Below are 14,362 nucleotides of genomic sequence, written 5' to 3' on the forward strand. Positions count from 1 at the left end.
TTAGCAACAATGTTTCTCAACTTCTATCCAACAGGAACATCTCCCCTGGTGTCTGCCCCCAACGCTTAGCTTTGCCTGTAAACAAAGGGCCCTGACAGACGCGTTCAATTAATCGATGCTTTTCTCATACATCACCGTGCAGTTTTCAAAGCCTCGCTCATAGCCCCAGGGTGCAAGCTCAGTCCAACATTACCAGTGCATAGCTGTACCGCATGGCTGTACCGCTCAGCCCTAGAGAGCACTACAGCATAGACAGGCGGAGTAATAACTAGGGAACCGAAACTTGGTTTCAAATTAGAACCAAAACACAAAGAATCAAGGTACAAATAAAAAAAACAATTTTAAATTCCGGATTCTAAAGACGCACATTGGCACTCTCTCTACACTGGATGACTGAGCAAAGCAATACATGTTGTCTTTGTTTTGCTGCACAATGGGAAGATTAATAAGTTGCAAGCACAGGAGGCCATGCCCCGTGGACTGTAGGTTCTTCTCTGCTCCGCAACAGCTGTTTGCTGTCAACGCAGTGGTGTCTCTACCACACACACACACACACACACCCCCCCCCCCACACACACACACACACACACACACACAGACACACGCTTTTTATTTTTTTTGATTGACAGCAATTTCCTCTTTGAATTAAGCAAGCCACCCTGTGTATCTCTTCATTCAGTGCATTTACTCACATCCCCAGTATTGTAGAGACGAGCAAAGTCAGTGTGACGCTTGTGAAGCAAGGTCTGGAAAATTATTTGATTTCTTTTCTTTTTTACTTTTGCTAGCAGTGAACCGTTTGGGAATCTGGCTACTGGCCCAACGTATGTTGGACTCTGTGTGTCATTTAGGCAGGTTTTAGTGTTAAAGTAGGTTTTACAGAATAATCCCAGAAGAGTCTTATTTGTTGCCTCATGCTGGCAGCAATCCAACAGATCATTATTGTTCAAGGGATGAGAGTAAAAGGCTATCTGCAAAATGTTACCATTAGTGTTAAAATTACAGTGCTACCTGTAGGTAATTCCAATTCAATATATTATTAGCATTACGGATGCACATTAGACCGCTGGCTATTGAAATATTAGCATTCAGGATAGGACTAACAAGTACATCAGCATGCAGGCAAATGCAAGCCTGAGCTAGATTTGAGGTTCAGGTAGCATTAGCATGCAGATGGTAGTGGGACTCTGTGGTGGGGATGGAGTAGGGTGCAGGCTTAGTGATTAGCAGGAAGAGCTCTTACTTTACATGCAGGATCAGCATTGGGCTCTGTCACAGCGTTGACGGCTAATGAAACAGAACTTGGTTGAGGGAGAAGAAATAAGTGTGGGGTAGCATATGTGGGGGGGTGCATTACACAGGAGCCATGACCACACACTTATATTGGTGGGCTCACAATCCTTCTCACAATAAATTCATACAGAGCTGCATGAATAAACTGCTCAGTTGTATGGACATATGGACTCACAGTATACTTCAATTATGTGAAAAGTAATCACAGATACACAACCACACACACACACAACCACACACACATCTCAGGGGGTTGTAGTATTTTGGCAGTAACCAGCCTGTTTACGAGTGGATAATCCAAGGTCCCTGTGATTAAAACAGCTCCAAAGCGCTCCTGACACTCCATTACCCAGCATGCCCCGGGTGAGGCAGGATTGTACATATTGATTTCACGCCTCATTACACTTCCTCTCTAACAATGTCATGGTTCATTCTGGTTCTACAGGATTCTGCATCGTTCAGAAATGACCCGGTATAACTCTGGGAAGGGACGATGGACACATAACAAATGAACACATTAATATTGAGTCTGAGCTTGTTGGAGCATTATGGAGGAAACCTGAAGACTTTGACCCAGTTTTCATTTATTTGTAGTTGATATTGACAAACGTTGCTGCCATCGATGAGTCGGTAGAACATCATTTAAAAACTGGTTAAAAACTAACAAAATTATTTTTATTTTATCCTTTTTTGTATATGAAAAATGCTCTATAAATACAGTTTGATTGATTGAAATGATTGATTGATTGAAATGATTGATTGATTACTGAATAACAACTGAGAAAAATGTTTTCCATCTCATTGTTTTCACACTATTCTTGATTTTTCTAGCTCCCAACACCTCATTTATAAAAAATTAAATCAGTGCAGCTACAAGGAGGATGCCAAGTGTCACTGTGCCTGGCATCACTGTTTCCCATTAATTACCTAGACTGTGAATCAAATTAACCAAAAATATCATTACACTTCTCAACGGGTGGGCTGGCGGGCCATTGACGAGTGCATTTCCTCTGCAGCATCGCGGCACTGCTGCAGAGGAAATGCGCTCGTCAATAGCCCGGCCGCCTGGGGCTGAAGGTGACTCGCAGCATCCGGCCTTCAGCTTTACCGCACGCCTCACCCAGATATCTACGCTTGCCGGGGCCGTGGATTCGCTGGCAGGGACTGGGCCCCCCTCTCCCAGCACAACCGTCAACCACAGCGGACAGTGCGTCAGCAGTCTGCACCAATGCCAGCAACCCACCTGAACCACCTTGAAACAAGGATCCCATCCAGTTCACCATGCTTTGTAGGTTTGACTTTTTTACAGTGTCATCACTATTCATATCAAGTCAAAGCTTTTGTTGTGTTATGCACAGTTAAAATCAAGTTTCCCTGGATAATACAATTCTTAATTTGCCTTCCACTCTGAACTTTACAGGGAAACACAAGGTATAAATAAATATGAAAAAATACATTTTAAAAACACTATGTACATACAATAAACTGAAGAGAGAGAGATCTGTAAAATATTATATGCAGACAGTGGGAAGCTAAATGTCTGTGAATGTGCAGTGCAGAGTGTGTACATGTATCTGGAAAGGTGTGTGTGTGTGTGTGTGTGTGTGTGTGTGTGTGTGTGTGTGTGTGTGTGTGTGTGTGTGTGTGTGTGTGTGTGTGTGTGTGTGCGTGTGTGTGTGTGTGCGTGTGTCTGTGTGTGTAGGTGCAGTGTATGTCTATAAAAAACATTTTTATTGTTTTAAATTGTTTATAGAGCACAAAATTATGAATTAACCAGAAATTATTTGCAACCAACACCTGATTAATGCATTGACCACGGACCATCTACACCCACCACAGTCTCTCAAAATCCTGTGGGAAACACTGTGGTAAGCAGTAAGCCGTAAACTACGCACTTTCCAATGTAGACAATTTTAGATGAGGTATACTGTTTAACTTCAAGACAACTAATTAAAATAAAAAAAGTAGGGTTTTAAAGGAACATTGGCTGTTCACAACAGCAATGAAAATGGTGTGAAAGATTGGCTGCAGTTGTTACTCTGGTCATATAGTACGGAATCAATACTGAGTACATTCATTGACTTAGATTTGGCTCTGGCTGCTAACAGAGGCGGCACCTGCAGCAAAGGCAAAGAGCATGTCCTGCAACTGGCTTTTTGAAATTATCAACACAAACTGCAGTTGAGGGAGAACTATTTCTATAAAGCTGTAAGCACGCACTTGTTCATCAGCTTTGATGGAAAGGTTTTCACTGAGGTTGAGAAAGTTTTAGTTTCTGGTAAGCTTCCCAGAAGTCTTAGAGTGTTTGTATTGGATCATTTATCCCAGCCACAGAGTGTACAAACAGCATTGTGCTGTGATTCCACTTTCACTGATTGACCTTCAAACGGTAATTGGCAAGTCTGGTTTGGTAGTTGTCTCAGAGTGCTGGGTATTGGATGGCTGCCACTGAAACTCAGCTCTCTTTGTCTTTGCACTCTCTCTCCCTCTCTCTCTCTCATGCCGTCCATTCCTGTTTTTCTTTCGCCCTTTCTCATTTAATTTATAACCCACCAATAGCATTCTCCCAATCTCAGCATCTTCTACCTGTGTCCTCTGTCCTTTCCCCTCTCTCTCGACCCACATCTTCCTACCTCTCCTGCTCTCTCTGTTTGGCCCAAAGGATGGCAGCTGCAGTAGCATGTAGCCTGCCAGCTGCCAGTTATGATGATGGTGACAGTACAGTGGGGGTGCTGCTTGGATGATGTTGACTAAATGGAACATTGTAGCACCACTGGCAGACACAACCTCAAGCTTATGCACGCACACACACACACTCAACTACACACAACAACAATGGGGCCAAAGAGAACAGCCTTCGGCCCAAGTAATAATTCTTCCACAGCCACAGCCAGGGTGAGACAGCTGAACACTGTTCTGCCCCAGTCTCCCACAGATGCTCTCTCAGTGAGTAAATGGCAAGGAGATATTGCTATCGTGACAGACCTCCCACTCAAGCTTACATAAAAATCATTACAAGTCACCTTGGCAGCTTTTAGCTTTATCTAAAAGCCACAAGTCATCATCAGGAATACATTACATTAAACTGCACCTGGCATTTGTGAGTCAGTCAGGTGACCAGAAGGCTGCTGAAACGAGCTGTAAGACTGGATACACACACACACACACAGCACTGCTCTCTACTGAATGAATGAGTGAGAAGGAGACTGCTGAAAACCTGCTTCACTGCAGTATAACAGGTATGGCTTCACAGTGTTATCCAATATCTGTGTGCGTGCGTGTGTGCATGTGCATAAAGAGCATCCATGTCTCCCATTCTTTCCTGCTGAGTGTGTTTACTGGCAGAGCTAGACGAGTTCCTTCCTACCTAACAGACAACCATCTCTTGGATTACAATGTACTTATCAACAAGACACACACCCACCCCCACCCACATACCAACACACAAACACACACACACACACCCACATCCCGACACACACACACACACACACACACACACACACACACACACACACACACACACACACACACACAAAGGCTAAATGATCTGTTCCTACACTGGCACAGAGAAAGAGACAAATGTTGAAGGACACTGAGGACACGCAGAGTGAAAAAGGCACAAAACCCAATTTTCAGCCTGAAAACCGCTGGCAGATAGGTTCAAAGCACAAAAAGCTTTGAACCAGCACATCCACTCTCTGAATGTGCTGTCAAAGTTCTAGCTGTAAGATGGTATGACATTATAATTCCAGAGCTAACCGCAGAAAGAGTACGCTTTATGCTGTTATGGCAACGAGAAACTTTACAATTTTCCAATTTCTTTTGCATGCATTGAAGATGTACATGGTCTTCCGTGTCATACATTTGAGGTTCCACAAATCAAGGAAACCCTTTCAAAACATTATTGATCATTTCACAATTGCTGTCAACTGGAATAAACCATTCATCCTGTTTGTGACATGTGAGAATTTAACAGGAGACACAAGGTTTCTCATCAGCTGCTGGATTAAATAGTCGTGGGCGTGTGGGAGGATTAATTTCTTCCCTATCATTTTGACCCTGAGACAGAGTTCATTTTTCACAGGTGCAAAACACAGCTGTCAACTGCAGCAATAGACAGGGTATCGATAAAGGGGAGAGAATAGAAGAGGGAGAGAATAGGAGAGGCAGAGACGGACGGTGAGGCAGAGAAGTCTATTAGGACACACACCTACACAAGTTTACTGGGAGAGCAAGCTGTGAACAACACAGACACCTACATAAAATTACTTTTAAAAGAAACTTCTATACGTGTTGGAGTGTTGAGAATATGTACAGTGAATAACCAGCACAGAAGTCAAGCTTAGTGAAAGCATGTTAGTGGAAGTAGTAGAAAGAAAGAGTTTTCAGATCACTCTAAAAGGCCAATGAAGTACACTCAAACTCCAGCAAAGAAAAGCAGTCTGGAGGATGGAATACATTATACTCCTTTCAAGTACGCAAAGTGAAAGACTACAACTTTCTCAATGACCCTGAAAAAATTAATGATGACAATGAATATTGCACATGATAAAAAATGATGAAATGTTTGCTGTATATTATAAATGAGGACTGTTTTGGCATGTTTTGGTATGGAAATCCAAATGCTTTCAACCAATTTGCTTCATCAGGCTCTGTGCATGTTCCCATAAAAGGGGGTGCTTGGCTCATGTTCCTAGGATGGTCCCATTTTCCAAGATGGGAAGTTATTCTTCTAACTTCGGTGTGTTCATCAGCTTTAAGTTGTAATGTGGAAATAACATTGGTGCTAAAAACACATTGTTTATCCCCCCCACCCATGATTTGAATCCACTCCAACATTGTATGGATTCTTCCTTGGCCCACGCTAAACCCTTCCACCAAGTTTCATAAATATCGGGGAGTTTTTCTGTAATCCTGCTGACAGACAAACAGATGGACAAACCAAGCCGAAAACTTGACTTCCTTGGCAGAGGTAATAAAAGCACAAAATAATTACTTGGGAAAAAAAGGTTTGATTTCACTTCATTAAAAAGACAGCATCCTGATATAAAAAGCTTTGGTCATCTCTTAAATTAGAATGTTTAACACCCACACCATGTTCTTTTCTATGGCTGCTCAATAACTTATCACTTTTCCCCTGTAGCCTTTATTCTATCTTGAAAGAGTGCATAATTGCTTACCAACCCATAACACCAATGGCCATAATCTATCAATCGAAAGTAATTTGAAAACAAAAAATTGGCTAGATGCTAAAATGTGGAGATGAAAAATACAAAATATCAGTATTTTTCTCAGGAAAGCTTAACTGGCTGTTGGGTGTTTAGAACAGAAAATATAAAAGCTTTCATTAAACTCGTATCAGTATCAGTCAGGGCAAAGAAAGCAAAACATGAACAACATGCAGATTATAATTTAGCAAGAAACAAGGTTAAATTGCTGGGGTTTATTCTAGAAACAGACATTAATTCCAGCTAAATGAAAATATGCAGAGAACTGATAGATTGTAGAGCAAATCAGCTCTGGTTAAATTGGTCTCTGTGGAGCTCTCCTGAGGCAAGACATGATGCAACATAGTGCAAAAGCTTCTTGAGAAACTCAAATGGCTCCAACTGTAACACAGAAGCCGTTAAATATGAAAAATCTAACAAGAGAGATAGTCAGTTGACATTTATCTGAGAATGTGGAGATTTGGCATGAAGCACATTTCCTGTTGAGCTTTTTTGACTTAAATACATTCAATTTGAGTTATCAACAACTCGCAGAGGAAAAACAACAAAAATATACAATACTACTGTGGTGACGCATCTGCCAAGTTCAGAAAAGAGAGGGAAAGATATACAGTATAAACTGAATATTTTGCAGTAGCAACATGCTTTTATCACCTCAATTATACTCAAGATCCGTCCCGTTTCACAAATATGGATTTTCTGGCACACTAAAGTCCCTGTCACACATATCCGTATGGCAGAAACGTATGCTGGCGTATATGAAAATTTGTCAGAGTCCAAATACGTCCAACTTTTCATCGGATCGGAAAAGTGAACATATACAGATACGCATGTCTAACCTATTGATAGAGTATCACTTACTTATACAAAATGTATCAGACAAATACCCAACGAATGCATAACGTATACAAAAATATGACGTATACGAAATATCGGCAACACGCTGGTTTACATTGATATAAGGTAAGATATAAGTAGTATTCGTTAAGAGCTCACTGTGTTACGCTGGGGTGCGTTGTTGAACGCTGATGTTTTGAGCATGTTCACAATTACCGGACGTACCTGACGTGTGCTTCATAAGATATGCAGACGTTACGTGACGTTAGACATACGTGAATACGGAATACGTAGTTGAATATTTACCTACATGAATACGTACGTGAATACTTACCTACGTAAATACCTACGTGAATACCTACGTGACTACGTTAGAGGTACGTTAGATATAGGCTACGTCGGCTACGTTGGCCTACAGCCAATTTATTGATAACGAGTGGATAACCTATTCCTACCCTATGTTAAGATGATGCCTGACGACGGAGTAACTCATTAAACGTGTTTCTACAGTACAGCTAGCGTTTAGCTAGCGTTTTGGAAGCTTATTGGGGTTTGAATATAGTATAATGGGTCCCTGTGAGTAGCTCATCCTCACTTCTTCACAGCACGTCTTGATGAATACATCAACCCATCATCAACCCAGCATCAGAGAGCATGGAGGATGCTGAGAGGCTGCGACAAGAGTACATTCTAGACGTTCTCCAGCATCAGCATGACATGAATCAAATGGCACTTTTGCAGCTCCGTTGGCCAGACGCTCTGATATGTTTTAAATAGGTAAGTGATACGCTATCAATATGTTTGACATGCGTATAATAATTTGTTATGTATTCGTTATGTATACATCAGCTACACCGCTGTGGAAAAGATGGACGTATTTGGACTCTGACTTTTTAAGCTAATTTTCATATACGCCGGCATGTTTCTGCCATACAGAACTGTGTGACAGGGCCGTATGTCTGGCGTGTTCGGCGTATCGTCTGCGTCCTTCAAACGATCACAACTTACCCTGAATTTATATCAACCTGTTGCCGATATTTCGTATGCGCAGACATACGTTTCTGTCATACGGATATGTGTGACAGGGCCTTAACTGGCAAAGTCAAAAGCAAGTAAGCCTGATTCAGAGCCTCAAAACATCAACATAAACCTACGAGTGGCGTCGCAGACAGTCCATCTATATCACCATCATCTCCGTACACTTACTGAATACTGCATAAAGTCATTTTCAAACTACTTCCCATTATAAATGTGTCTTATACTTGAAACCTTTAAATAAACACAGGGGCTAACATGGTTGGAAATCCTTTCACTAACATGAACATACAAACAATACAAACAAACAACAAAACGCAAACATTGTGGACGAGGTAGAAATTAAAAATATGTTCTATATTTAAGAAATGCTGATAGGACATATTAAACCACACTTCAGTGTTGTTCATACCATCAATTACTATATGCAGACATTATATATGCGCCTGGTGTGGTATTATTCATGAAATATCACGGTGTTGTGCAAATAGACCTGATGATAACAAGTGTATCATATACATACACACTACCTTATCTACAAGCAACTCTGTAGGATGGCAAACAGAGGAACAGCAATAGGGAGGTGGAGAGAGACCGTAGACCTTGTGTCTCCTGAAATTCTAGCAACAACTCATTTGCAACAAATAGTTTCTAGTTGGCAGCAATTGTGGAATTATCAATAATGTTTTGAAAAGGTTTTGAAGGTTTGTGGAACCTGAAAAACAAATTAAATATGTGCTTTCTTTGAAACTGTTGGTTCAAGGATTTATTAAAAAAACTAAATCAATGCAATAGATGTATCCCGGTGAGACGAGTGTACAGACATGACAACAGGACACACACACACACACACACCAAATGTGAGTGCCAATACTATTTGTGGTGAAATGACAGTTTTCTTGCCTCTCTGATCTGTGAAATTGATTGTTAATTTTTCAATTATTGTTTCTAAAGCATTACTAATGTAGTTACTGTAGACTCATTTATATTTGGTAATGACTCAGTAGAGCCACAGTTTTCTACTGCTGGCTGCTAATCAGCTCCAACAGAGCACCTGGAGGAACGGCTGCAACTAACGATTATTTTCATTATCGATAAATCTGTCGATTATTTTCTCGATTAATCAATTAATCCAGGCCAAGCTCAAACCAAACACCCCACCTTGCTCACTTCGCTCTGCATCGGCATATCAGCTCACTGCGAGTGGGACCCAGAGACCGCTCAAATATAACCGCCTGTTTGCTATCCTGGTTCCAAAATGGTGGAACGAGCTCCCCATTGATGTCATGTCAGCAGAAAGTCTTCACACCTTCCGCCACTGACTGAAAACCCACCTGACTGAAAACAGCACCTTGGCCAACAATAATAAAAAAAAATAAAATAAAAATCATATTTCTGTATGTTGCAGTTACATAGCTTATTTGAAGCTATTGTTCTGCACTTAAAATGATTGCACCTATTTTAAGATAATGTACCTGCAAGATACTTACTGTCCAGAGTTGTATCATTGTGATTGGTTGCACTTATTGTAAGTCGCTTGGGACAAAAGCGTCAGCTAAATGAAATGTAATCGTTTGATCTATAAAATGTCAGAAAACAGTCCATCCGAGTTTCTCAAAGTCCAAGATGAAGGTGAAGATTTCAGAAGATTCAGTTTGATATGATACAGAACAGAGAAAAGCAGGAAGTCTCCATATTTGAAAGGCTAAAAACAGCAATTTCTGCCATTTCTTTATGAAAAAACGATTAATTGGTTATCAAAATAGCTAGTCAATCGTCTAATTGATTAGACAACTACTGGTATCCATCCAGCTGCATCTAATAAGTCTCCAAAGAGAAATAAAGGAGAATGTACCATCTAGTGCATTTCTTTAAACAGGATGTAAAAAGACGATGGATGGATATAAAAAGGTGTGGGTCAAGGAAAAGGATGAAAACTCCTACAGCGATAGAGTAAAGTACACACTGGTGGTTATTTTTCAACTCTCAACCTTGTATCAAGGTTTCTTTAGTATGGTGTGGATCCGTAAAGCTGCATGGATCTGACTAAATCAGGTATGCTTCAACGATTCAATACAGTTCGAGCACGGACACATTTTCTGATGGTAGAAAACAAAATATATTCCAGCAGCATTTTCCCTCTAAAGTTCTGCCATGTAGAGCTGATTAAGTTTATTGTAACATAAAACCCATGTTGCTCAAAAACCTGAATGCAAATGCATTTGTGTTGCCTTGTGATGACAGAACAAGGAACTCATTTAGAGTTTTCAAAAAAACCATCTCCTCAGGGGAGGAGTTTTTGTTGCTGTCACACAGCAGAAGAAAATAAGGCTTAAACAAGGGCTACATGTCTGTGTAGTATTCCCTTTTGGATAACTTCAGTACATTTGCTCTCCCAACAGGGGGGGGGGGGGCTGCAGGTTCAAATCTGGTCCAAAGCATGGGTCTGACTAACCCATGCATGCTCCAGTGATTCAGCAATGTGAGAGCACTGAGGTTCTCTGGTTGAGAAAAAACACAAATGAATGCCATTTGCAAAGGAAAAGCTTAAATTGCCATCAGTACTTGTCCTTCACCCGGTAAAGGTAAATGGAATATTTTGTGGAATTAAATTAAGGAGAACTTCAGAGTCAATATAGATTGGCCAAATGATAAATCTATGGTGTATTGCATGTGCTGATGAGCTAAATCCAAATGAAATAGAATGCCATTACGCAAAGGAATAAGTCCAAGGCTAAACACAAATCATGTAAAAGATGTAATTAATGAGAACGCAAGGTTGTTATCACTCAGAATGTCTTTTCATCAAGCTAGGGTCATGCACATGTTTCTGTGAGGTTGTTTGTTTTATACTTCAATAAAGTATCAAATAAACACAGAAGCCTGATATAACTGTGCAAGCTTACACAACACAAAAAACTACCACACATGCCATACAGTAACCTTTGATGTTGAAAATCCTGCATCGAACTGAATTAATCAAACTAACAAAGCTACTTTCCCTTCAATCTTTCCTTTACTTGTCTCTCCCTCTTCTTCTCAGTAGCTTCCAATGGAAACCAGCAAATCCCTCCTTTCTCACACCAAACCAACCCACTCACTTTCAAATGCCAACTCCCCTTCCCCTCTCTATGTCCTCCTTTCCTTGCCTCTTTACCATTCCTCCTGATAACCTGAACACAGGCAGCATCATGGTCCAGTCCTCTTACAGCGCTGCAGCTACCTTCTAATGCTCACCGTCGAGTAACTGCCTTGATTTTAATGACTTTTTCAATCATGTCTACTTGGCTACAGCTCTCGCCCCTTAATCTCCATCATTTCCATCCATTACCCTCTCGTATTCCCTTGGCACCAATCAATCCTTGGTTTCTTTTAAACACTTTAAAGCAGCGGAGCGCCTTTTTCCTGAATAACAGCGACAACCTCCTGACCCGCTTCACAGCAAGCTCTTTAAGGGCTATGAGGGGAGAGAAGAGGAAAGAGCGAAAATGTGCCTTTCTTATCAAAGTTAAGCACAATAGAGGTTTGGCACATGTACAACAAACATGAACATCGGAAATGTCCTACCTGCTCTTTGACAGAGGCGAGGATGGAGGACGTCGTCTCCGTCTCAGATCTTTCTCCATTGGAGGCTGGCATCACAGGGGCAACCATGGCCCCTTTCTCCTGCTCCGCAGGCTGCTCTGGCACCGGCATTGCTAATATGAAAAAACCCACACAAAGAAGAAACATGATAAAGTTGCTTGCTGTTTTTGAAAAGTACAATGTTTTAAAACTGTAAAAAGTTTTAAGTAAAAATGGGTCAATATCAATCCAGTTTTTACGCCTACAGTCAGCTCAAGAAATCTACTTTGTTCGAGGGTGGAGACCTCTGCTGCCACCAAATCAAATCAATTCCATGAATTGGAGAAACATACTGTAGCAACAGTATTGGTGTTCAACATTGATCGCATTTCTGTTATATAGTCCATTTTTCACATAGAGCATCACTAATGTCAGCAGATCATCATGTTTGTACTAAGTTGCCTAATAAAATAATCTAAATGTTTTCCCATCTGTGTACAGTTGTAGCTACTCAGTGTATTTCTTCTTCAATTGAATTTCACTTCAGATACAAATAATAGAATTTGGTAAATGACCTGGTGCTGAGTCTTTAGATGTTTTCAAACTGAGGAGACAAAAACCCTTTGTCTATTGCCAATTTGCGTCAACATTTGTATTCCTTCTCGGAGTCATAACTCGGTCATATCTGAACACAGATATGATACATGAACCATCAGATTTTTGAGTTTTCTTCAATATCAAAGTAATGACACTATCAATGGTGCCAATTTGCCAAACATGAACAAATACAGTATAGGCTAAAAATAACCTACTCCAGTTTTAGCTCACAGTGTAAATGACTGACTGCCACATTATACTCTTTACTTCCCCAAAGCCTTTCAGGAGCCGTAGCTCCAAAACGTTGTATGAGTTTGTATAGAGTATAATATTCTACCAGATAGAAGACAAATAATAATAATGTGATGGTCACACCTGCTGCTACACAGCTGGTTTAAAGGTCGATGGCCGTCCTGCATAAACCTTAGTTTTCATTATAGTTTACACTTAAAAGTACATTTTTCTAGTAATTTAGTTTGTTGACCTTTTGACCATATGCACTTGCACACATATCAGTAAAAAGATAAAAGATGATGAATAGCTTAGATACTACATTGATATAAATGGATTACATGTAAAACCTGGTGGAGGGACATCTTGTCAGGCCTGAGCAGAACAAGCACACCAGTGTTTCCCCTATCATTGCAGTAAACCTAGGGGAAACACTAAAGCAGAGCTCCTAAATACAGGAAGTGGCCAATCAAAATGTACCAAGTGGCCACCACATCAAGGGGGGGATCTGGTTTAGTGCTTTTGTTTTGGTTAATTATAAAGGTATTTATACTGTTAGGCTAATAATCCTGTTTTGTCAATTGGTGGTTTAGTTGGTAGTGTTTTTCTTTGTATTACCTCTATGTTTAAAAAAAAAAAAACCTGATCAGCTATTATATATATTCCCCTTTGTTTTCAGTTAGGTTAGTCAACTGATAGTTTATGGATAGAAAAAGGCACAAACCCTCAGATATCTTTCAAACTCATGAACAAAATAAAGTACGAACAAAGTTAGGAGATGGTCAGTTTATTCTAGGGATGTTAATAATTAACCGTTTAACCGACAATAAGAATTTTGACCAATCAATGCCATCAGTTGAAAGAAAACACTGCACTGCTACGTTCACAGGTATAACATTACTGTTACCGTTGTTGCTAACTTTGTAAAACTGGGGGATTCTGTTGCCTGTTTGCAAATACGCTGCAGCTGTCAGTAAATCATGGATTCAACCTGTTTGTGCATCGGGTTATCTTTACAGCAGTGCAGCTTGTTAGTCACTTCAACCACAGCACCCTGCATGCAAGGCCCTAATCTTGTCGGTTACAGTTAATGATCGGTTAACGATTCAAAAATTAGCATCCCTAGTTTAAAAGACAGTGAGTAGTAGTGACGGGTGGATGAAGCCTCATGAAGTTTTCCTTCTATTTGTGGCTAAAAAAGATTAAAAGCTTCGGGGGTTCAAACGCCGCAAACACAGTGACATGTGGTTTTGTTTTTACGTATAATAGCCCCTGAAGATGTGCCCAGTTACCACACCTCGCTGATTTTACGTGTGCAATAAAGTTAAAACCTTAATAAACCTTATTGGTGTAGTTATGGTCCAGTGTCACTGTGGATTTCATGGTGGCTATCTATGTAACATTTCATACGAGTTGTGATGTGATGGGAGAATGATATTCATAAAATGTGCTTATTAATTTTATTACAATATAACTTGGTATTAGATGGAAATGTTCTCATACGTTTTATTATGTTTCTCTATCATACATCCCAATATTTTTCACTTATTGTCCTCTCTTCTTCTCATCCCACT

The 14,362-nt window shown here is 40.3% G+C and overlaps 1 protein-coding gene across 2 annotated transcripts in view; it reads right to left on the reverse strand.

The window, feature by feature from the left end:
- ctnnd2a (catenin (cadherin-associated protein), delta 2a) overlaps window positions 1-14,362 on the reverse strand; it is a 227,030-nt gene that overhangs the window by 184,462 nt on the left and 28,206 nt on the right. For both annotated transcript variants that reach the window (XM_029457760.1, XM_029457761.1), the window contains one exon: window positions 11,964-12,094. In XM_029457760.1, coding sequence (XP_029313620.1) covers window positions 11,964-12,092 — 129 coding nt within the window. In that variant the 5' untranslated portion in view covers window positions 12,093-12,094. The remainder of the gene's footprint in view (window positions 1-11,963; window positions 12,095-14,362) is intronic.

Source organism: Cottoperca gobio, chromosome 20 (assembly GCF_900634415.1).
Source record: "Cottoperca gobio chromosome 20, fCotGob3.1, whole genome shotgun sequence".
Lineage (NCBI taxonomy): Eukaryota > Metazoa > Chordata > Actinopteri > Perciformes > Bovichtidae > Cottoperca > Cottoperca gobio.